Source organism: Lepisosteus platostomus, chromosome 3 (genome assembly GCF_059453375.1).
Source record: "Lepisosteus platostomus isolate fLepPlt1 chromosome 3, fLepPlt1.hap1, whole genome shotgun sequence".
Classification (NCBI taxonomy): Eukaryota; Metazoa; Chordata; class Actinopteri; order Semionotiformes; family Lepisosteidae; genus Lepisosteus; species Lepisosteus platostomus.
This window is the reverse complement of record NC_142613.1, coordinates 17,401,367-17,427,681: the sequence shown is the minus strand read 5'-3', so window position 1 is coordinate 17,427,681 and position 26,315 is coordinate 17,401,367. Positions and strand designations below refer to the sequence as shown.

Sequence of the window (26,315 nt, the reverse complement as noted above, 5' to 3'; positions counted from 1 at the left end):
AAGCTCTAATAAAGAGGACAGAACCAATGTTCGTGCTATTGTTATCACATTTCATGTGGTAAAACAGAAAATATAGTGAAAAGGCTATTTTACCTTTTGAGAGCAATTATTCCCTTGAGTCAAAGTTTTAACCTTCGAAAGCCCAATGCTGATCAACGGAAGTACAGGGGGACTGTAGTGTATAAACTGCAGATATGTAAAATCCATGCTTCAGTGGAAGCATTCTTGCAAGCAACTATGTACTGACATTTCCCCACCTGTCATAATTTAATTCAAGTCTAAATACAGTATACACAATAAGAAAAACAGGAACACAGCCTTTTCCAAAGCATAATGCTATGCATGAAATATTCACCTGGACTTTGACTACGACAAGCATCACAGAAACAGGTAAACAACATGTTTATTAATCTTTCTTATTTAAGAAAGGTCCTCATGCCTCATACTATTTTCTCTTTTGATTTACATGTACATTAATTTGATGCATAAAATTACTGGTGCAGTTCTACGTTTGTCTTTAAACAAGTAAGAGAGATTCTGAAAAAGACTTTTTGAATAGCTAGATTTAAAACTTGTTCTTTCAGATATTTTTTTTACTACTTTATAATGTCTAAAAAAGTGTTTCCACAAAACTTGGAGCAGTCTGCTATGCTAAGTGGTTACACAATAAATTAACAATATTAAAACTAAAATTATATAAATGTTGCTTAAGTGCTTGAGTTCTGGAAAGTTATCCTTGTATTAATTTGTTGAATTACTTATATAAATTTCTGCTGATATTTTGATAAACCTGTAATGGAATTAGTCATAAGAAAAAAAATGAAATGACTTTAAGATGGCTGTTACACCAAATGCATTCATTACAATTTTATGACAAGAAGCACTTGCAATTTTCATTTAGTAATGTTTCGAGGTGAAGGGCAAAATATCAATTTGGAGAAAGTCCTGCATTTGTGATTTCACCTCAACTGCAACAACATTCAATGTACCAAGAAATCTTACAAGAGAAAGTTCTGCCCTGTATTAGTACTGTATTATCTAATTGTTCTCTGTGTTGTACATAGGTACAGTACAAAGAAGTGATTGTGGATGGTGCACATTGGTGGTGGTGGAGGGGAGTCCCCATTACCTGTAAAGCACTTTGATTGGAGTGTCCAGAAAAGTGCTATATACAGTAGGTGTAAGCAATTATTAATTATTGTGATCTTCTCTGGGGAAGGCTGAATTTTCACAACATTACCACTTATCTTATAGATTTCACTAAAATTAATTTAAATCTCTTTTATCTGCTTAGATTTGACTTTATAGCAAATGCCCAAAATGCAAAAAGATGTTTGGTGATTAGTATTAACCTAACACTGATAAACATGTCTATTAAACTGTCTATTAGACTGTGGTGTCTAAATCTACCTTAATGGTAAAAGTTGCCATTAATCTTAACTCACTTAGCCAATAATTGGTTCATTTAAGTAATTAGAGCTCAGTTAGGAAAAGGGGTTAAAGAGTTAAAGACTTTTGATTAATTATAAGTCTAATCCATAAAGAAATGTGGACACATTAAGACAGACGTAGATCTTATGCTTTACCTTAATTAACTCAACAAATATATATCATTTTTTAAAGTATTTAAGCTGGGAAGCATTGTGGCAATGTGGTTAATACTGTTGCCTTACTGTTTTTGGGTCCTGGGCTTAATTTGAGCCTGGGATGCTCTCAATGTGAAGTTTATACAGTATGCTCTCCTTGGGCATGTGTGATTTACCACAAAGACTTGGTGTCCAGGTTAATTATAATCTCTAAATTGCACCCAGATGTGTGATTGAGTCTTTGTGGATGCTTGATGATATGGCATCATAAGTAGCATTTTTGCACCCTGTATCTGCCAGGTAAGCTTACAGCTCACAGAAATCCTCTAAGGATTATGTAGGTACAGTAAATGGATGGATATATTTAAGCTGAAATCTGAGCTTTATAATTAGTGACAAGGGACTACAGTCGAGGGTAATTCCCAGGGCACTATGAATCCTCTGGGATATGCTTGTGCCAGGTAAACTCCATTAAACCTCATGAAAGTAAAGCTGCTCACCATCTGTTTGGAGAAAAATTATACCACAGGTAAGAAAAAGCAAAGCTTACTTAAGACTCTCTCTAATACTAAAGGCAGCAGAGAGGCTGGTTTCAGTAGAAAGGTTAACATAACCTAGGCTACTATTTTGATATTGCATAACATAATGTTGTACATAACACTGTAAAATGCTGTGGTCATGAATACATTACAAAAGGATACTGTTAACCTATAATTTGCTTCAACCTTGAATTGCTGGTCAAAAAGTAATGTCTTACACCAATACTGTATATTGAAGGAATAGGACTTTTTCAGAAGGTGGTAGGCAATTGCCATAGCTTGAGCAAAGCAACTGCATCAAGTGTCTAGTAGTGCTCTGTGTGGCCGTATTGCCCAATTCATCAAATTCCCTACAGGAGATGAGGGGAGGATAGTGATTCTTGAGTTTTATGATTATGTGGCTTTCTGAAAGTATTGGGGGCAGCAGATGGCTGCCAAATACTCATTCAATTGGCTGCTACAGAAGTATCCTTGTATGTCTGCAGGTACAGATTTTATTCTTTCTAAACAATTACATTTCTTTGAAACTACTATATGACAGCTTGTAGGTTTCAGCGAACACTCTCTTGCAGCTTATTCCTGAAACACAGCCATCACAATGGCATCACATTTTTTTTTTGTATTCATGAACAGAAGAAACTCTTGAGGAGATTTTGGTATTAAGAATCCTAACCCTAAGTCTGCTCCTGCACTACCCTAGCCAGGGAAATACTACATAATTAAAAGCAATGGATTCACAACTGAAAATGCAGCATTATGTTACAATTTTCAACACAAAGACAGCAGCATTTTGGTAACACAGTATAAAAGTCATTCAAAGTCAACTATATTAGCTATAGGATCTAGTAAAAATGCTTTAAAGTACAGTATATGTAGCTGCATACAATAAACAATATCTATTGTCCTTTTAATATATTTTTTTCTATTTTTACTGTGTGTTCATTCATCCTAGCAAGTGGTAGTTAAGTTTTCCACTTAATTAGGTGACCTAGGAAATGGGATTGAAGAAGCAGAAGTCTGTTTACATAGACAGCTGTGGAGTTATGAAAACAAGTATTCTCATTTGTTTTGTCAATTGGTTAACATATATAATTATAAATTATCTGGTGGAAAAGAGGTATGGGGAACAAGCATGCTAACAAAAACGAATTAATGTACTGTCTAAAGAAGTTACAAGAAGCACTTTAAGAAATGGCATTAAGGAGCCATAATTTGAAAAATGAATTTAACTTCCCTTATTTTTCTTTATTTTTTTTTTACGTTTTCAAGATGTGTATAAACACAATTTTACAATGTCTGCAACATGCATGTAACTTCTTAGAAACAACTAATTATATTTAATTTGCATTTGCATTATTAAATAGTAGAAAGGTTGACTCATTTTTTAATTATTATTAATTCAATATTCTATGTTTTTAATTTTAAGTGAAAAGAAAGGATTGAAGCTCATATAGGATGGAAGCTCTGTTCTGAACCACATTGTCCTTTTAGCTAATTTTCAGTTGATAATTTTACAAACATTCATATGAGGTCTCCATGTCCTTCCTCATCTGCTATCTAAAGACACAGGGCAGATCCATAGCAATGTGTGACACTGGTGGGAGAAGGAAGCGAGAATGGGTGAGAGGACTCTGATGGATGGGTCAGTGGATATGTGAACTTCTCGTATATGTGGACACGAGTCTCAGATGATTAGTTTTTTTTGCTTAAAAAGCAAAGAGAAATGGAAGAAGAAAAAAGAGAAATGGGTTTTTTGCATATTCTCCATCCAAGGTTTTGTGATTACTCCTTCAGACTCCAAGTCAAACTCCTCCTGGTGACCTGAGGACTCATTTAAGGCAGATGTCCCAGCCACCTGCCCCCATATAATGTGAAATCATCCCATTAGCTTCAGGAGATTTAGACCCTGATCTGCCTATGGTTTAGTGCTGTGTTATTGAGCTTCCTTCAACATCAGGGAAGCGCTCGCAGTACAACCAGCCTACCAATAGAAGGTTACAATTGCAAATTTAGCCTGTTTGACTGACCAGAACAGTCAACTTCCGATCTGTCTCCTTTCACAGCTCCAGGCCATCTTTGTACAAGACCCAGCCCTCCAGCCTCGCTTGACCTCACATCTCTCATGTCTGTCCTGGTCTGCCCTGTTTAGCTGCAACAAGCCTTCACTATCGGGATCAGCACAGCTGCACAGCATATCTCCTGCTCAGTAATCTCTATCACCCTACACAGTAAATCTCTTATTCAGCAATCTCCGGCAGCCCACACAGCAACATCCCAAGCTTTCATTTTTCCTCACACCTTTTATGGGATGAAACATTTGGATTCCTCAGCCTGACCAGCAGACACAGCTCTTTTCATCTTATTGCTGTATCATAACAGAAACACAAGACAAGAATCCAGTGCCCCATGTTGTTTGTTACCAGTCACAAAGCTGCACTGAAAGTGCTTAAGTATTGTGCGGCCAAATTAAGGGGGACAGTGCAGGACCTGCGAAAAGTCCCGTCATGTACTGCAGACCCTTGCTGCTGTCACTGCTCCTCTTCCCATTCGAGTCCAGGCTCCTCTTCCAACTCCTGTCTTTTGTGAACTACAGATGTGCACTCCTCTTCTACTCTCAGCAGACTCAGATTGTCTACAGAGGATTTGCAGTTTCCTCTCCCTCCTTTCCAGTACATGACAGTAGTCTAAGACAGCATGTTTCACTTCTGTGCTGACCAGTAAAGCTCTGTCCTAAGCATCTGCCTTGTGGGAAATGGCAAATTCCATCTGCAGCAATTGGTGTCTCAGGTAAGCAGTGAGGAGAGCTTACTGAGCTGGGTGACTAGTTCTCCTCAGCACATGCAATGGATCATGCTCCATGGCATGCTCTCATAATGTTCAAACACCACTCCTGTCAATGCCTTCGTTGATTCCAGGGCGGCTGGGAATTTCCTTCATAGATTGCTTGCCCTCAATCTAGGCATCTCTCTGGTTCTTTGAACCATGTTTCTGGTTCCTTTTGCTCTTAGTGCAGGCATTGAACCACTGCCCTGATTCTGATGGCAGATTGCACAGGCAGACAATACAATTCCTGTGCATTCCATCTTTATGCTGTGCTCTGGTCCAAGAATTTCTGTGGCTCCTGATGTATAACCCAAATCTGAATTGGTCCTCCTAGGGACCCACTTGTTGGAACAGCCTGCCACACCATGCCACACCTGCATGCCACCTTGAACCTAGACTTTACCGGTCCCACAGCAGTGTATCAAGACCTCCTTTGTAAAATGGCAGGCCTCCTTTCTATAATGCAAGCTAAGACACTTCTACTCCATCCAGAAATACTGTAGGACTGCTCCATTGACCTCCTGCATGGAACCACACCACTAAGGGACAGTCTCTTCACTGTGACTCCACCCAAGACCAAGGTCATGAATGACTACACAAAGAAGAATCTTCAGAGGGGCTTTATCCACCCATCTACTTTTCCTGATGGTAGAGTGTTCTTCTTTGATCAGGTAAAGGACTGTTCACCCCGGGGCTGAACAAAATCACCAGAAAGAATCAATACCCCCTATCTCTGATCCCATCCCTGTGGGAGAGGGCCACCCAGTCCACAATATTCACTAAAATTGATCTGATGTGTGCATACACCTGAATCTGGAAGGGAGATGACTGGAAGACAGCATTTAACTCCAATTTGGGGCAATATGACACCTGGTGATGCCCTTTGGTCTATGCAGTTCCCAGGTCATCTTTCAGCATTTCATGAATTTTGACTTCTGAGACTTTGCAGACAACTTCTTTGTCATCTACATGGACTACATTCTAATATCCTCCCACACTCTCTAGGAGAATGTACGGCACATCAGTAAGGTCCGTCTGTAAGGTCTACAGTGTCTGAGGAAACACCACCTCTACTCTAAAGTGGAAAAATGTGTGTTTCATTGAACAGAAATGGCCTTCAAGGTGTACATCATCTCATCCTCTGGCATGAAAATGGACCCCAGTGAGGCTGCAGTAGTTAAGGACTGACCTACTCCCACCACCTTCAAAAAGGTTTCGTGGGGTTCACCAACTAAGCATCACTTCACCACAGCCCCCATGCTTTGCCATCCAGACCCTTCATTGCCCAAACCAATTTCTCCGGCAGAGCGGTCAACATGGCCTTCAAAGAATGGAGACACCTCTTAGGGGGAGCCTTACACTTTTTCACATTATTCACAGACCACAAGAATCTGGATCACATAAGAAGGCCAAATGACTGAATCCCCGACAGTTGTGATGGGCCTTGTTCTTCTCCCGGATCAACTTCACCATTTCAAATCAACTGGGAATGAAGAATTAGTCAAAGATCTACACTCCAAACACTGAGTTCCAGGAGCCAATTTGTTGAACGTAGAAGAGGCAGTGTTGACAAAATTTCCCTTGAGTCCTGCTCCACCAGACGCTCCACCAGGTAAACCATTTCTGCTCCAACAGATAAGGCCAGCAGTGTTGCAGTGCGGTCATTCCTCCAGGCAGGTTGGCCACCAGGATGCAAGCTCTCCCTGGAACTTATCTGCTGCCACTTTTGGTGGCCTCAGTCATCGACAGGTTCTCTAAAGTCGTTCACTTAATTTTGGTTCTCTGGTTACCATCTGCTCAAATGGTGGACATATTTACCAAACAAGTGTTCCAGCTCCACAGGTTCCCAGCCAACATCATCTCCAACTCATGCACACCACAGTTCCACTATAATCTAGCCTGTGTGCACACACAAAGGGTAAGGTTTCTAAAAATGCAATTAGGTAATAGATTTATTTTATAAATAAAAGTTGTGAAAATGTTTACAAATCATGGTTGTTAAAATGCCAGTGGTTGTGTTTTACTTGCTACATTACTGACATCTGAAAAATAGTGTAAAAAATAGAGATTTAAATGAAGTGAAGATTGTGAAAATTTACAAACCACATTTAACACAATGCAAACAGCTTGATAGCTCTAAGTCATCTTGTTAAGATGCAATTGAAGTTCTAAAAAATAAAAATCCATCAAATTTCGATCTGTAAGATAACTTTATGGTGATTTATCAGCTCTCTTTTTGTCAAGTAGAACAACAATTGTTGGAAGGAGCAACAATTGAAATATAGCTCAGTGCTTCTTGCTGTGTGTGGTATTTGTGAAGCAAAACTAATCTTAGCAAAGTTATGCCTAGAAAGTGCTGCATTTGCATGCAAATAGGTTTCTGCATCTTTAAATTCCCTTACTCTCTCCAAGAATCCTAGAGACTGTTGGTCTTCTGTTTCAATGGGTAATGAAACGGTTTGCTTTACTCCCCCTATGGCAGGATCCTCGTGTTGGCTAGCTCTAGTAAACTTCTTGCTTTTTTGCAAGATAAATGGCTAAAATGTGATGGAAGTCTAATTAATGACATTTGAAATACTGTCACAGCTTTTTGTCACTGACCGATTAATAGCATGAAGATTTATTTTAAGAGAAAACTATTTTTTAAAGAAATGCCGTTAGATAAATGACAAGAAATATCACAGGGCATGTAATGATCATAGTTATTCAAGTCTGATGTTTTTCGTAGAGGAATATTATCTACTTTGTAGTTTGTTACAAACGTCAGAGCCTTAGATGTGTTGCTGGTTCAAAAAGAAAGCTTTCAATTAAACAGCAAGAAAATGAGGAATGCAGCAAAGCAATTTTTATTTTGTATTTTTAATTCTCACTATATTGCTTTTTTAATTTTCTTAATCATTTAAGGTGCCTTATACACGTATTGTTTTTCTAATTGTGTTGAGAAACTTTAGATTTATATTAGACTTCTATGTGTCGCTTTGACAGCTTTTTTTTTAAACAAGCAACACATACTGTAGATATCAAATATGCATCCATACCAAACCTGACACTGATGTGGCTGTCTCTATTCTATCTAATTGCATCTCTGACAAAAAAATTTCCTTCATCTTAACTGTGACAAGACTGAAGTCATGCTTATTGGCACCCCCCCCCCCCCCCATCAACTTTGTAAAGCCCATCCTGTAACCCTGTCTGTAGATGGCTCTGTACTTGAGCTTCAGTCTATATTGAAAAACCTTGAGGTGATATTCGATTCCGGCACAACATTCGACCCACATGTGCAGCATATTGTCAAAACATCTTTTTTTCACCTCTAGAAATTTCTTTAGACTGGTCTAGAAATATCGTTAGACTATGCCCTATGTTTTCACTAACTCTGGCTGAAACGCTGATCAACACATTTGTGTTCTCTCACGAATTGACTACTGTAATGCTCTCCTCACTGGGGTATCTACTTTGAACAAACTGCAGTATGTCCAAAATTCGGCAGCCAGAGTCCTGACCAGGTCTAGTGCAAGTGATCTCATTACTCGTATCCTTGAGTCCTTGCACTGGTTTCCTGTCAAATTCCGTGTGGAAAATTTTCATGCTCACCTATAAGGCTCTGCATGGCTTGGCACCCTTGTACCTGTCTGAACTATTATCGCCCTACTCCCCAACTCGCAACCTTCGCTCTTCTACTTCTGGTCTCCTAACAGTCCCTCAAGCTCCTCTAAATTGTATGGGTGACAGGGCCTTCTCCTGTTATGCCCCCAAGCTCTGGAACTCTGCCCAAGGATATCAGAGAGTCACCTTCTCTAAACTCCTTCAATTCCAGACTCAAATCCAACTTCTTCTTTAGAATAGCCTTTACTTAACTGGTTCCATTCTTTACCCCTCTGCTTCTACTTTTCTAGCGTCATCATCTACGGTGTCCCCTGTATATTGTAATTGTGCTTTATCTTGTATATTCCTTTTATTTATTGTTGATGTCATTCTGTAAAGCGCTTTGAGAAGCCACCTTTAATGGCAGGATATAAAATAAAGTTTATTATTATTATTATTATTATTATTATTATTATTATTATTATATTGCATCACTAATCTAGCACCTTTTGGATCTGAGGTGTCTTGTTTTTTTTCTGTAGCTGCCCTTTTTCTTCTTAAACTATAATTATAGTTTTATTAATCATTTGGTCTCTATGAACACTAACGAAGATGATGTACTTTCACATGCAAAGCCTTCCAGTGTAACTTTTTAACTTGGAAGTGTCATACATTTCCATACTGGGGGTGGGTTGCACCAATTTTGTTATCCTTGATGTGTTAAGAAGCACAAACCAAAAGCTCTTTATGCTCTAAACCTCTCTGTATGCCTTGGGAGCAGTTTGCAACCATGTTTATTGTCTTTATAATGTCAATATAAGGTATAATGTAAAATAAAACTGAATGCTAAAGAAATAATAAAGATAAATATTTACAACACAATTGGATTTAATTAGTGGCATTTATTAATTTTAAATTTATAAAATATGTTTTTTTATTTTTAAAGGGTCTATTTAAAATGTAACAGGAAGTATATCCTTTACAAAGCACAGAATGTAGTTTACAATTTGGTGTGTGAACCAATTACTGTACATTGACATAAAACTACATTTCCCAACATCCTACACACATTAAAGAACTACATGAAGTAATATCTGTTAATCAAGTATTACCACCATTCTTCTAGACTGCCTTCATATAGATGTATTTATTTACACCACTGTTTTGTATAATGCATTTTTATAATAAAATTATCTGTTTCTAATTACTATCTATACACAATTACTAATAATGCTATATACAGTATATATTGTATGTAATTAAAAACACTATAATTCTGTTATTCTGTTATCAGTTATGTGACATATCTTATGTGGAACTGTGGTAGAAATGTTGTAACATCCTGTCTCGACAATGTAATCATTGCATATAATGAATTTTTGCTGCTATATGTAAACAGTATGATTATACACAAATGCACCCCAAACTTTCAAACCATATTATTAGGGACTGGGTGGCTCTGGTGGTTTGAACATGGCAATTATAACATCAAGTAAACACACTTGTAAAGCAGTGCCTATAACAGGGTAAATGTTGCAGGGTACATCATACACAGTATATATAAATCTATTTCTTAATATTATTATTATTTTGTGATACATGCCTAAATATAGGAACATAAACTATTTTTAAAATTTCATTTCAGTAAGTATATTCTCAACATCCAAGAATATAAATGTATTTATTTTACATTCAAGCTAAAAATAATGAAATAAATTAATTCTGCATGAACTATATAAAGACCTTCTGTAAAATCTGTAAAGTTTGAGCAGATGTTCACTTCCTAGTATACTGTAAGTGGTGCTATTAGTTTTCTAAATTTTCTAAAAAATATTACACCACGTACTTTTAGAAACATGTCAGCTTATAAAATCTTTTTGCAATGCCCAAGCCAGACCCCTAAAAGAATGTGTGTTCTATACACATAATTGTTGTTAACAGGGTTAACTTTGTCAATGAATTTTCTGGAAGGGTACCTCTTAGCATTACCTTGTTTTTATGACTTTTTTTTTATTTTGCTGTTTGGAATATCAGATGCTATTGGTTTATTTCTGATATGGATTATTAGTTAAAAACAAAATGCGAACTGCCAAACAAAATTAAGGCAAACCCAATCATCGCAAATAGGAACTTACAGTGTCCTACAAAAAGGTATTGGTACAGTAGAGTGAAAAAGCCTAATTTTGCTTGACAGCCAAGAAATTTGTACTTGTGTGCATATCCAGACCATGGCATTATCTCCACTATGCTTCACCGAAAAGCACCTGTAGTTCTTTTGTTCTTCCACACTTTTCCATAATTTTGGTAAAGGTTCAACTTGGTCTCATCTGTACATAATGCTTAGTTCTAAAACTCACTTGCCTCTTAATGATATTATGGATCAAATGCCAAACTCTTCATCCCACAAAAGTCCTGTTAGGAAGGACATTGCTTCTTTCTTTTATACTCGTGTTACTCATTTACCTTTAATGCTTTTGTTCAAATGTCTCATTTTACTTTCAATGGTACAGAAAGTACCAATGATTGCTTTTTTTTAATAGATTTTCAGTAAGCTTCCTTATTCTCTTGAGCTTGATATGGTAAAGTACTGCACAACTTACATCACCAAAAATTATGCTAAAACTACATTTTTTTGTAAGATGGGTAATGTCTATTATACATTGCTTGAATCATCTACTGTATATATAATTTTATGTTATCAGGGTGCGGTTCATTTTTTTTTCTGAGATTACCCTTTTACAGATCTGTCCACTTCTATCTGTCTTTTCATCACTACTCTAAGCTGAATTATGAGCATAGCTCTGTTTCTCTCATCATTGTTTAGGTCACTTACACTCATGCATTAGGCTCACCAGACACCAAGAGCAAAATGCAGGCAGACAACTAATATTATTTAAGGCCTTTCATTCCTGCATTATACTGATAAGGTTCAGTGCCCCTTTAAGCATATGTAAACACAAAACCTCTGCTTCACTCAGATTGTCCTTGGGTCTCAGGGAGGCAATCTGCCATTCTCAGAAGACACTGATGACTTAAACAAAGGGAGATAATAATGCAATAAATGCTCAAGATGCCAAGTCAAGGCAACTTCAAATGTTGAGCAAAATATTATGCATTTTTCTTCAAACCAGAAAAAAACAAAACAGAATGAAAGCTATAGTTGGGATTTCATAGGTTTCATTTACATGCAAATTACCTTTGTGGTGATAGAAGATGCCAGTGAAAAGGAGGGTATAAGTTAAAAGACCATTTGGTTTGGCTGGGCTCATCCACTTAGCTCTCACAGAGCGAGGTCCTTCACTGGTCACTTCCAGGGTCACTGTTCCTACTGGTGCTGCTTCCAAGGTTCGGCTTTCCACCTGCCAAGGTGAACAGCTGTTACTATGCCTAGGCACATGAAGTATTCTTTGGCTAAATTTGTAATGTAAAGATATCGTGGTTATCTCTCTTGAAGTTTGGCGTAATATTTTTCTACTAAAGTACATTTCTACTTAAAAAAATAAATAAAATAAAGATGCAAGGAAGCCATTCAACCCATCTGACCTATTTTGCTAGTATTGCATAACAGATCCAAGAATAATGGAAGCAGTGCAATAAACAAGACATTTGCTTTTTATTGTCTTTTCAATCAGAGCTAGAATCTGGATTTAAGGATGTATATGCTTAATAATACATTTTTGCAATAATTCACAAGTTAACAGTCTTGGGTACATTTTTAGCTTATTATCCAGATAATATTACTGTATTTATTATGACAAATAAAACAAACACTTATGTTACCCCAAAGTTAAAATGTATTACTGTACATAGTACCCCAAAATATAAATTAAAACATTTTTGGAGAGTCTGAGGAAGCATTTTTGTTTCGGCTGTATCCTAATGTAAATAAACTGAGTGGGTAAAGTACATTCAGGAATTAATTTACTTCAGTGGCTTTAAAACCTTTCCAGGTCTTTTAGCAGTTTCTTAATTACACACAGAGGTATAACTTAAAGGGCTGTACTCAGCTGGGAAAAGGAATTGTGAAGTGCTGGTCTAACCCACATAAATGCATTTAATGTTGCTTCAAAACGTTATGTGACCTTTTCTGAGTATAATAATTGACTGAGGGTTGACCTCAAAAGAAGCCATCTGGTAAATCACCAATCTGGCAAACCTAGCACACCACATGCAAATATAGACAGTTATTTAAAAAGTGATGTTCCTCCCATATTAATATAATTCTCTCTAACAATGCTGATAAAAATAACAACTTTAAAGAAATAATTGTGAGTCTGAGGTTCTGTCCTTGTCCTTTTTAAAACACTTCCTGTGATATTTACTCATGCGTTAAAGATGAAAAAAATATGTTATTGAAAATGGACAGATTCTCTTTTCTTTTTGTTTTTATTTGGCAGAATGATAAATTTACAGAGTAACGACATTAATGAACAGGGTGTTTGAAGTGCTCTCAATGGTAGCTCTTCACAAAGCACACCAAGATAAAAGACACATGAAAATAAATTGAAGGATAGGATAAGTGGCATGCATGCACCTTTATATTCCAAGATTCATTATTGAATGCAAACCATACAAATTAGTTAAACTGAAGTACAAAACATACATTAATAAAGCCTATGGAGCATGTTACTTTGCACTAACAATCCCATACATTCTGCCAGAGTTTTACAATATATTACAATCCCAGACATATTACAGGTTGCTAATCTTTTAGGTTATGAAATGCTATTTCCATACTTAGCCTAAAAGATGCTTAATTCTTCTTGAAAGACAAATCATTCAATAGGGTGTAGACCATATCAGTAATGCCAAAAATAAAGAATTAATAAAATGCAGATTTTTGTCACAATGACGGTATAAACTATGTAGTGCATTAATAAGTAAAAATGAACAATGGTCTCAGCATATCCTTTTTGCAATTTGTTAGTTCCTACCATCTGTTAGGAGATTATTTTTCTTGGCCTGTTGAGATTTTAAAAAGCATTCCTTCCCCTACAACTTTAGCTGAGTCTGTGATATTGTTCTTTGACTTAAATCTTAGCACATATTGGAAAAGTGCCTAAAATTGGCCTATCAAATTGGTAACAGCTCTTGAATGGCATTTGTATGAAATGTCAAGTGCTACCAGAAGGTGCTGTATTGACCAAAGTGAATCGATCACCTTTATGATGCTTCCTGCCATCTGACACCCGCTTCATTAGCATAATGTAAATGTGAGCACTCACCAGGGGACCTAGGGCACAGCCTTTAGCAGTGCAGGCCTGCACTCTGAAGCTGTGGAGACTCCAGGTTTGTAGACCACTGACAGAGAAATGAAGAGAAGTGGAATTCTGTACTAGTACACTATTCATGTACAGCCCATAGCTGGTGATGATACCTATGACAAAAGAAAAGTTAAATTATGTTCCACAGCCAAGCAATGCACATATTCCAATATAAGGAATTTCAGTCAATTGAACAATATTCTCTTTTTTAACAACTTTCAATAATAATTTGTTACAATGACCCATTTAACATTAGAGCATGTTTTCAAGGTTTCACATTACTAGGGTTCTTTTTTCAACTATCCCAGTGACTCTAATTGGATGTAATTATCATGACAATAGGTTGAACAGCATACTGATGCTCAGTTTGAAGGTGAACGTTGTTTAAAGGTTTTGGAACTCTAAATGACCAACCAGAGTGTAATAACATTTTTGGAACAAAACCAAGTGTTCTTATCCATAAAGCAGAAAGTTAATTAGATAGCATATCAAACAATTATGTGAAACTGGAAATGTTGCAATTATTGGCTTAAAGGCTGCTGACAAAACAGATAAACTGCAACTGGTATTCTCCATGCTAATTTTCAACCAAGCTTCAAACAGAAATGGACCTGTGATATTTGAAATCACAAATAAGTGAATGAGATTGATAGCTTTCATTAATTGTCACAGCTACATCTTAGAGAGCAAGTACTCCTATTCCAGGATGTCTTAGCCTACATATTTCCTATTTACGAACATCTATGTCAAGTACATTTTTCCTATACCTAATTCGTCATGTAACTAAAACTCTGCAACGATAAAGTCATGTGATTTTGTAGACCACTGAGTTGAAAAGCAATGGATGATGATGGCGCCCCCAGGAATGTTACATTTTGCAATTCTACTGTATTTTACCAGTAATTGGTGTCTGCAAACCTTTTGGACTTGATATGTCATAGAAACACTAATTATCATCAATGAAGTTCTGAAAGAACACAGCTGCTTTAGGAGATGGCAGTAGCTCAGCATAAATAATACATATTTAATATATACTGTATATGATCCTTAAAGGCTACACTTTTGTGTGTTTACATCCTTTGTGATGTGAAAATGTGTTTCTACTGTAAAGTCTTGTAGAATGAAGGATGTAGTTCCACACATGTCTAAGTGAGCTCCACTTGCTCATGGCAGAACAACATTTCCTTAAATAATTATAATATAATCAAAGCAAAACTCAGTTATGGAAATCATATAGTGCCTGCTTAATATTGCAAGTAGTCTACATCTAATTTGAAGAAAATGTCAGATTTGTGTTTTGTGTCTTAGTTATTCAAATACACATTTTAAGAGGGATACTTCATTTAAATGTACTTTGAAACCTTAATTATGTCATGCTCATTACACCTAGAGGGCACTCTACGTTCCTTCTGTTCCTAGTTCCCTGTGATTATTCATGTCTTTCTGGTGTGTCTTGTTGTGTAGCCTATTTATTTCCTGCTTCTGCTCTGCTACTTGCTCAGCATTGTTGTTCAGTTGCCCTGAGACCCGCCTAGCACCAGGTCACTCCTGTCCTTGGCCTGAGGGCATAGGTTTCTTTACAGCTTCTCCTGAACAGCTGAGCCCAGGCTAACCCCCGTCTCGCCGCTACACATAGGGTCTTTATCGCTCTCCAGCCATTCTACAGTTCATCCTGTCGGACTTACGTGACAGAATGCTGAGCCTACCTTAGACCCCGCGAGCAGTTCTTTTTTTTCTTTTTTTTTGTTTCCTGGCTTTTGGATTTTTTTTCTGTATGCCTGGTTCTAGGCTTCTGTGCTCCCTGCTCTTCTCTATCTGTTGTGGGTTATTTCTTTTACGTGTTGTTTTTTTCCCTGTTCCATCAGGGTTTATACTCATTGCGTATTTTGCCTTTGTCCCAGGTTCCCATACCCTCTCCTACTCTCACTGTCCCGGGCTCCCACGCCCCCTGCTGCTTCCGTGTTCCGGGCTCCCACGCCCCCAGCTGCTTCCGTGTTCTGGGCTCCCATGCCCTCTGGTCTCCCTGGCTCCGGGCTCCAATGCCTTCTGGTCTCCCTGGCTCCGGGCTCCCATGCCCTTATGTGTTTATTGTTCCCCTGTTCCGTCAGGGTTTAATTTTGTTTGTGATTTTTGTTTGTTTGTTCGGTCTGGTTTTTTGTTTTGCTCCTCTGGAGTCCCGTTTCAGCCCCCCCTTCCTCTACTCAATAAAGGTTTATACCTCGGAGGAGGGGGTAGCTCTCAGCCGTGGACTCCCGGAGGTTTCCTTTAAGTTAAATGAGGTTTTTCCTCCCCCCAGCGCTGTGCAGCTCTTTTTTGGGCATCAGGAGCCGGCCGTGAAGGGGGGGGTACTGTCACGCTTATTACACCTAGAGGGCGCTCTACGTTCCTTCTGTTCCTAGTTCCCTGTGATTATTCATGTCTTTCTGGTGTGTCTTGTTGTGTAGCCTATTTATTTCCTGCTTCTGCTCTGCTACTTGCTCAGCATTGTTGTTCAGTTGCCCTGAGACCCGCCTAGCACCAGGTCACTCCTGTCCTTGGCCTGAGGGCATGGGTTTCTTTACGGCTTCTTCTGAACAGCTGAGCCTGGGCTAACCCCCGTCTCGCTGATACACATAGGGTCTTTATCACTCTCCAGCCATTCTACGGTTCGTCCTGTCGGACTTACGTGACAAATTAACTATTGGCTGTTTTAATGTAAGCAACAACCATTCATAGTCACTATAAGCACATACAGTACATTGAAAAATTATATATTTTTTTAAAGTTGGTTTTAGAAGGCACATATTGATCTATATTTTATATTACATTAGTTCAATTATTATTAATACATTTTACTTTAACGAACATTTGACTGATCTTTTTAAAATATTACAATAAAGAAAATATCCACACTAGAAGTTTATGATATTGTATACACAACACAGCACCAATACCCATCAACTTCCAAAAACACTTGCCAGTTGTAACAAACTAACCCCACTTGTTTTTAGACAGATTTTAAAATGTGAGCTGGCAGTTTAGTTCTAGGCAAACTATTAAAGCTCTCCGTTAGAATAGAGTGCTATAAATCATGTAAACAGCTCCTAAGGCTTTATGAGTATGGCAAATACAGTTCAGCTTTTTAATGATAAAAATAGGGTTATATTTAGGCTAGAAATGCAGTGACCCACAAGGAGTCAGAAATAATTTACCTGCAAAAAATTGTATTGTAAAATACAATTTAGAATTTGAAATGAGAATCCCATTTTATTAGGGCTATCATACATCCATATTTTCCCAGACATGTCATCCACTGTGGTCCTTAAATCCCCATCAAGAGAGGAATTTTCAAACATCTTATAACATCTGGGATTTGTCCATTCTTTTTTTACCAAAAGATTTTCAAAGCAAATATTTCTTAGAATTAAGAGAATGTTCACTTGAGAGACTGTGCTGATTATAATTGTATACTTGTCTTGTTTGGTGCCCCATTCAGTTTTTGTTCTGAACAGGTACAATTTTTCCAAAGCCTCCACCCCTGGATGAGCCACAATCCTAATGTGTCCTACAGTGTGTCATCTGATCCTGTACTGTGCACGGTATTCACTGCTGCACTAAAGACAAAATTCCTATGTTTTGGATGTTGCAGAAAAGAATAGGAAACTGTGTGCTTGATACGCAGACCTGGAATTTACATCTCTGTGGCAAACAAGATATATTGTTTTATAATTAATATATAATAAATTATATAGCATTAATAAAACCCAATTTAACAGATACTGGTACTCTCGATGGGAAAAAAGTGTCCTTTTTTGAATGTACAAATATGTTACTCTTATTTAACTTTTATTACTATGATTAGCATAAAAGTACAAAAATTCTTAGACAATATAATTTTGCTAGACTATCATTTAACAATTTGTAATCATGTTTCTGGACAGAAAGTTTAAAGGTCTTCTTAAGCTAAAATATCCCTTTTAATTTTTTTTACTTTCTTATTAGGTTCCCCCAGAAAGCCCTTAACATGTAACCCATTCCTGATCTACAGTACAACATTTCTTCAAGCACATTAATTTAGGAGCACGTCTACTTAGTTAATTTAGTTTGCAGATTGAGGCACAGAGGCACATTACAATGTTATCTTTGGATGTTCCTCATGTTGAATCAGGGAAATGGAACTCCAAAAAGGTGGCACATAGTATTAAAAGAGAACTTTTTGAAGCATGCAGCTCCATTTTCTCAGTTGCTCAACTCCTTCTCATGTTGAATGAACATTTTAGGAATAGAGCTAGGGAATTAAAATGACACTGTGTCATAGGTTCATAGATGACATCAGTGCCTAGGCTGAGACCTTATTGGTTTTTCATTGCATCAAGATAATATTATAAAATCTGAAGATGGCACTTCCCATAGAAGTGTTTCGGCAGTCATTGATGCATTTGCATATATCAGAGGTTTCAGCCCCGTTCAGTATCAATCCCATTTGATGAAAACATTAAGGTAAGCTATCACACAGAAAAGTAAGATATTGTTTATGAAAGGTACTGTATACTCCGATTTCATAACAATACCCTGGTACAGAAGATCCATGGTGCTTAAAGCACCTTAAGTACGTATAAGAGCATAGGGACATTTATAGACAGAAGGAGTCATGAATAACCTACGTTCCCAAATGATTAACATCTGTTTTGATATCTGACAACTTATTTTGTGGCATGATGCCTGCAGGTGTCCACTGAGGCTTGGATGTTGATGAACGTTAATACTTTTAATTTTATAGAGAATTTAAAGGAAAATAAAGCTGCTTGTATTAAAGGTAAATCACACACAGGACTAAAAGCAGATAAACTAAACCAAATCCCACTAAAATAACATAAGCTGGACAAGAAAGAGAAAAAAACAGTGCTGCACATTAAATATGCTGTGAGAGAGGGTAAGGGTTCAATGGACAAAAGTCAATGGTGATGGTGATAAACTACTAGAGTTTGTGCAGCTACAGTATGATTATAGTTCAGCTTATTTCTGTTCTTCTTTTCATTTTGATTATTTGAATTGACCTAAACAATTACAAATGCTGATTTTGTTTAGCTTCATTCTATTTATTTCAATATCCATGGGAAATGTATACTTGTTAAATATTGTCTTGGTTTCAAGTTTCTTTCCAAAACTTATTTATTATTTGCTACATACAATTTTGAAATGTATACTTCCATGTGCTAATGCATGAATACAAAACCGGATCCTACATGTGACAAAAATAAGTATAGATACATGCTCTTAGTATAAGGAGAACAGAGAAAGAAATAAATTACAGGTTTAGAAGGCCAACAAGCCTTTATATTGCCACTCACAGAACAAAGATAAAAATGGAAATAGGCTAGTTACATAAGATTGATACATAGATGAGGACAGATAAAGTCAGGAAGTTTTGTGACATTCTGGGTAGTTCATATTCTATTCAACACAAAGATACATTTGGAAAACTAAATTCCCAATAAGAAATAATTTAGACATCTCAACTGAGTAATACATGCTTAAACAACTAACTAAATATCTCAATCAGCAGGTATATATTTACTGTACATTTATACAAAATGTAAACAAAATACAAATACATTGCTTTAGAGAATATAGTATGTAAGTTTTGAGTCCTCTTGCATTCCACAATACGCCTACCCTTTTGAAAAACCCACTAATTACAAAATTAACCTAGAAGCAATGAAGCTGAAATAATTCTACCAAACTAGAATCTAAAACTGATGATTTTGTTGGACGTCTTGTAAATTTTGCTGATGGGTTGGCAGTGTAATATGATTAATTAGGAACTGCAACATGAAAAATATTAATACTTTAAACTAGGTTTTCTCAGAGTAAATTGAATGATTTTTCCAGTAATGGAAAGTCAATTTTTATGTTGTAGAGTTGTGTAAACATTTATAGCACATTGAACGTACAGAAAACAAAGCTCTCATCAGAAAGTGAAATTGAAAAGAAGCATCATAAGCATCTCCAGACCATCAATGAAAAGCTATTCCCAGTCTAATTAAACCAGAACCATTACTGTAAATGTGTTTCAACCTCTAAAAATGACATTGAAAACAAATGCCATATTAAATGTTTATTAGTATTTATATAAACTTTGCATATAATAAATCTTCTTCTAAAAAATAAATGTTATTTGACAGTTAACCTATGTCCAGTCTGAGACAACTGTTGGTAACATTGTTATTGTAATGTTTACGTTCAAAAAATATAGTTTACACCATGATTCTACTCATTAAAATAATTTACTGCAGTTTCAGATAACAATGAAAAATATCTGAGGAAAAAAAACAGCACAATACGTAGGTCTTTCCACTGAATAATGTAACTTTAATCTTCTCATTTTCCTTGTCTGCTCAAATTAAAAAAAGAAAGACTTCCGATAGAGCAATCCCCACTGTTGTAATGGACAGTTGGAACATCTAGCTGCAGTTCACAGCATCAGTCAAAAGGGAGCACTTTTTATCCACTTAAAAAAAAACATCCTTCAGAACCCAGTCTTTTAGCTGCAGACAAAGTGGTGCTATCTGAAGGATTTTATGTGCTAAAATGATCATTAAAAATTAAGTACCACGCATAAGCTGCCATTTAGAATATTAATTTACCTTTACTAATCATGTGTTGAACTGGAGGCTAAAAGAGTTCACTTACCATTGGGCTGCTTCGGCTCTGTCCAGGAAATGTTGAAAGAATCAGAGGAGAAGGACTGCACACTGGGGGCTGGGACATTTTCAGGTGTGCTCTCCTCTGTTCTGGCCATGCTAGGACTACTCAGCCTGCATCCTCCGCCAGTGCATGCCTTGAAAAGAGCAGACATGTTCAAAGAGGTATCAAAATATTTTATTTATAGTATCTTTAATCCATCTGGGAGAGACAGTGTTTGTGAGCATTACGGTGAAAGACACAAGATGGGCATGCACTGCACATAAGGTGCAGGATGAAAATAACGTATCAAACATGCAGAAGAACAAACAGTTCAACAAATCACTAATTATTGTTAGTATTAAAATAATTTGGAAATTCAGATTTCAACAGATAAACAATGAAACTTTTTATTTATCCTCACATTATTTCTGTGTACCATGTTTAGTTTTCTGTGTCAAAACCTACATAAGACCCTTCAGAGGTGACTTAGAGATACACAATACAAAGTATATTAATGATACGTACAGCAAGTTGAAAGTAGTACCAGGTGCCTGGGAACAGGTGGCGCACAGTGTAATCTTCAAAGAGTTCTGAGCTGTTGTACACCACTGAGAATTTCTGTTCTGTGGTAGAGAGGTATAATGTATAGTACTCCAGAATGCCATTGGTTTCTATTGGTGCTCGCCATCTAGGAAATAAAGTTATATTTTGAGATTTTTAACAAATATATGAAATAAGGTAATGTACTGTATATAAAACGAAGAATAAAAAGGATAACATCTATGTTTAGTCATTTTGTAATAAGCTATTATATATATTTATGGTAATTTGTTTTCATTTTTAATAATGTTTAAAGAAAGTTTTTCCAGAGACAATTTTTTTTTAACTTTGATCAGACCTTCCATTTGTTATGATATTTTATTAGAAATATGTGTTGAACTCAAAGATATTGCTATAAACATGTAACAGAAACATAAAGCAAAATAATACACTGCAACATACTCGTATTAATATTGCATTAATAACTTTTTATTAGATGTTGTGTTAGCTTTGTAATGCACATGACTTAATTTCATTTACTGTCAGATTAAATAGCAAGATGTTAAGTAGTAGTAAAAACAATAGGCCGAAACTACTGTATATACTTTGTTGAATTATGTAAGATTTGAAGAACAATTTGTATCTTAAGTCTATCTGTGACTTAATCTGTGTTCCTTATACACCTGCTTCATAATGTATGCAAATATTTTTTACTTATTATAACACAAACACAGAAAATCTAAATAATTTACATAATTTTATGTAATAATGTTTTTTGCAAGAAACTGAAATACAGTCACATATTGAACAATATTCCAAGGTTTAAGAAGAGCAGACACACCACAGATTTAGTGCCAGAAAATGTTAGGAATATTAGTGTAATATTCTTATGGGATGGCTTCAGTTTAACTAAAATTAGGACAGGGGATGCTATTATTGGATGGTGGATTCAAAAACCAAATGGGTCCAAAAAGAGTGGTCTAATCCCTTACTGCTTCTGAAAGCAATTGCACATCTCTGTTTAAAAAGAACCTGGATGCATGTACCGCAGTGATATGCCTTGATCGATCAAGACCAGCACACCATGTCATCAGAATCGTAAATGGTTTATAGCTGATTTTATTTAAAGTGATGTGTGCATAAGAATCCAGCGGGAGAATTAAGGGAATTGGAACAAGCTGCTGAGCCATGTTGTTGAGCTGACAGCCTGATGTCTTTTAAGAAATGGCAGGATGAGTTCCTTGCATTGCCTAGCTACTAGCAAGAGAACAAGTGAGATGGGCCAAATGGCCTCTCATTTGTAACTTTTTGTATGTTCTTATGTTTCTCAAATAAGATATACATTAACAGAGTAGAAATTGCAGAGTTTGGAATTATGTCTGTGGATGAAATAACTTTGCAAATAGTGAGGAAATGTTTCAAAGTTTATATTTTGTTTTATGGAATTGGGTTTAGAAATGTTTGTATGTTTATCTATGACATGTTAGTATTATCTTCCTTAAGCCTTGTTAAATCCCTCAGACAAGCCTTGTCATCCTTTTCTGAGGGATTTAAAAAGATTAAATTACTCTTGGACAGTATTTTAGTAATTGTTGTCCAAACTGTCTTGGTATTCACGACACTGTATAAACAATCAGTAGTAAGTTTCCTACCACTTTCAGTTTCATTCTAGCCTAGCGGTCTAAGGGTGTTACTGCATGGACAAAATATGAATTATTCAACACATGCCCTGGGGAGCTACTGATATAGGACTGAGTAGAATTGTTTGTATTCATAGTCAATCTTTTAGATCACCTTCATTGATTACCATCCAACATGGAAGTTTGTAATGTGTGTTTATGAGTTGCAGCTCTCAGCCCTCTTGACTGGAACCTATGACTAATAAATGGGGCTGGTGGCAATCAACTGTGAAAGTGAGTACGGAGATTATTGTTGATTTATAATGCCTACACCAGTTGTGATAATTCAAAGTCACAATCCCTTAATTCTGAGCAAATTTTTTTTGTTTTGCAAACCTATGGTACTTGTAAATACTATTGTGTGTCTCTAATCAAATGTTTTAGAAAAATTTCTCGTTAGGCTAAAATGAGTATGTTACAAAAAGTAATATTTAAAGCCATTTGGAGAAACTAAGGATACTGCATACCATCAAAATGCATACCATCTTAAGAACGTTAAATGAAAGCCTACTTTTTTAAAAAGAAATTTCTCTACATTTCTTTTGAAATTGGGAACACTACAATTGGTCAATCACTGCTTTAATCTTTAATTACATATTCAATGCTTCAACTGCATTAAACAAAATGTGTAAAGCAAATGTTTTTTTTTATAATTCCTCTCAAAACATCACATTTTCAAGTAAAACCACTTCAAACAAAGGCTTCTATTTTTTTTTAATTACCACACATTTAATAAGCTCAAAACCTTTCAATCTCTAACTCTTCTACTGACATCGAAAACAAAGCCTTTTAAAGTCTACTGTCAATCTATTTCATTAAGCTTCAGCCTGTACAATCACACTTGCAGCTAAGTGAGCTGTGTGTTCTTAAGTCTGCAGGTGTGTGGGTTCAAAAATACTCTGAAATTTTTTTTTACATATTTTTGTGTAACTTGACTACACTTTAAACTGAGCAATACTGGATTTTATCCAGTATTGCATTTTTTTATTTTCTGCTCTGATCACAATACAGATTATTGGAACACCTGAAGGTGAAAATGTAGTGTGAAATTAAAACAACAGACTAAAAACTAATATGAAGTTATATTATAAAATTGTTTTTTCTTTTGGTCTTGTTCTGTGAGCAATTTTTCCAATGTATTATTTCAATAAACCTGTAGCTGTCATGCGGTATATAGCAGAAGGGAATGTGCACTAGGTTTCTGCTGATACTGTTTGTGCATAACTCCTGATGTCTGGGATCTTGCAACCTTTCTCACAAGCCAAATAGAATATAACAAAGCAGTATTGAACATGTATGATCCTTAACCTTCTGCTATTACTATTCTGCTAACAAGGCAATTGCTCACACAGGCACAGTTTCTACAATTAGACCCTCAGAGGAAAAAATGATTTCATACATAATGCTGAACTGCAATTCACTTCTATTTTTCCACAGCTGCATCATTTGATTTTTTATATTTAAATTGAAATTTCCTTCTGAATAAAGCAATAACCATTTCTCCCAACACTGAACAGAACAATTAATAAGATGAGTTTCAAAACATACGTATGAGCATTCTGGAAAAAGAGTGCCATTAGGAGATCTTGGAAGATAATGATGTTATGAAAGTCAGTGATAAAACAAATTGGGTCATATATGTCTTTTAAATAAATGACTTCTAAAGATCAGAGGCAATCCTTACCATTAATACACAGGAGTGGTATAAGAATATAGGTTTAACATGCTCATTTATATTGAAAGAAATTACCATAATTGAATAAAGAATGTTTAGAAGGATTGCTGCTGTATGATGATAGTAGAATGGAGGCATAGTAACACAAGTACAACAATTTAATTCAGCGCAAAAGCCAATCCTTAGAGTTGATGATACAATATTAGTATCCCACTTGGTATGCTGTAGATGAGAGCTCAGAAATATATTCCCAGTGTGCATTTCTGAAGTGATTTCATATGATCATTGAATAAAGTGCTGACACCTTTTAAGAAACCGTGGATAGCATCACCTTTGTCATTGTTCTGAGATGCAAAATGAAGTGTGTACATGGTTATGTTATTTTAGTTTTTGTCATATGGCATTTTGCCCTTATTCAATTGTTCTTAAGTGATGGTGGACAGTTCCTTTGAGAGGAACAGAGAAAAATATGCTTTAATGGCTTTCATAAAAATTGCTAAAGCACTAGGATAGCTATGAATGTATAACTTAAGAGACCTGTGTTCCTGTATAGACCATTCTCTGCCAGAGAGCTTCACCTACGTGCAGGTCAGAAAATGGAAATGTCTCTAGGAGAATATTCGACATGCTGAAAAGGATTCAAGAAGGTCATCTGTGATATGTTCTTCCCAGTCGTATAACAGCTCTAAGTTACTGTATTTTAAAATTTCTGTATTTTTATTTTCATTGCTGTGCTTCATTTTCTGAAAACTGGTCATAAAGGGGAGGATAAGAAGTTTACTTCTTGTGCTAAGGTGTAAAGACAATAGTTTTACAAAAAATATGATTTGTATCTCAGCAAATATTAATAGTTGGTGTTACTGTACATTTTTTATCTAGTTTCATACTTGTCTTATATTTTACGCTACAAAAAATATAAAACAATAAAAATCTAGGTGTGGGAGTTTTCCTGGATTTTGTTAAGATTACATGGAATGACTAATATATAAGCAGAATATACAGTGTATTGCCTATTATCTGATAAACATGTTGAGGTTCCATTCCCATTAAATCCACTGTCTTCCCATATTGTATTATCCCTATTATAATGCCACTCATGCACACTGCCAATTATTCTTTATGAATCACTCTCTACCAATATATTTCTAATTTGACTTGCTGCTACCAGCACCTCACTTAACCTGAAATCTCTACTCATAACAAAACAATTAATATGAACATCAACATAACTTAAAGACAAGTAATAATCACAATACTGCATGGCAACACAATCCCACTGACATGTAATACAAGAGCAATTTTTGCATCTAAACATAAAAGTCACGTATTCTTGACAAAGTAGATCACACCAGTTAAATAAGGAACCATTAAAATGTCTTCCTTTAAAGTATGTTAAAACATACTGTAGCTCTTTTTTTAATAGAAAAACAGTTTTTTTATATCAGAAAATACAATGGTAAGGTCAGTTTGCAAAGACTATTAAAATATTACAAAATTACAGTAATATTTTAGTGTATTGTACACTATAGTATATAAAATAGGATTAGAATATTCAAGAAATCCTGGGGTAGAACTATAAAATACAATGTGATTTATTTTAAACATTAAAAACTAAAAAAACTTTTCTTACATGTTGGTATAAAGAGGGAGCAGTGATTAGCATCTATTTTCTCTCATCTAAGTATTACATTGAAAATATGTTTTCTACTACCATTATTACCACCAGTTAACGGTTTTTAGTTTGCTAGGCTTTATGTGAATGAATGGCCAACACACAAAAAAATCCTTTAGAGAAAATGTTTGGTAATGGGGTGCATTGTGTTAAATCCACAGACAAATGGCACTGCTGGCCAAAGTAGTTATTGAAACATCCACTGAAGACCTCAGGATGCTCTAAAACAACAGCACCCATTCTTTATCTCAGCTGACAACAGACCACCAAGCCCCATGACTAATAG

The 26,315-nt window shown here is 35.9% G+C and overlaps 1 protein-coding gene across 1 annotated transcript in view; it reads right to left on the bottom strand.

The window, feature by feature from the left end:
• ush2a (Usher syndrome 2A (autosomal recessive, mild)) overlaps positions 1–26,315 on the bottom strand; it is a 427,426-nt gene that overhangs the window by 218,689 nt on the left and 182,422 nt on the right. Inside the window, exons 34-37 of the mRNA XM_088624763.1 lie at positions 20,989–21,151; positions 20,470–20,617; positions 13,759–13,910; positions 11,730–11,892 (exon numbers count right to left, since the gene is read on the bottom strand). Of these exons, the coding sequence (XP_088480889.1) occupies positions 11,730–11,892; positions 13,759–13,910; positions 20,470–20,617; positions 20,989–21,151 (626 nt within the window). The remainder of the gene's footprint in view (positions 1–11,729; positions 11,893–13,758; positions 13,911–20,469; positions 20,618–20,988; positions 21,152–26,315) is intronic.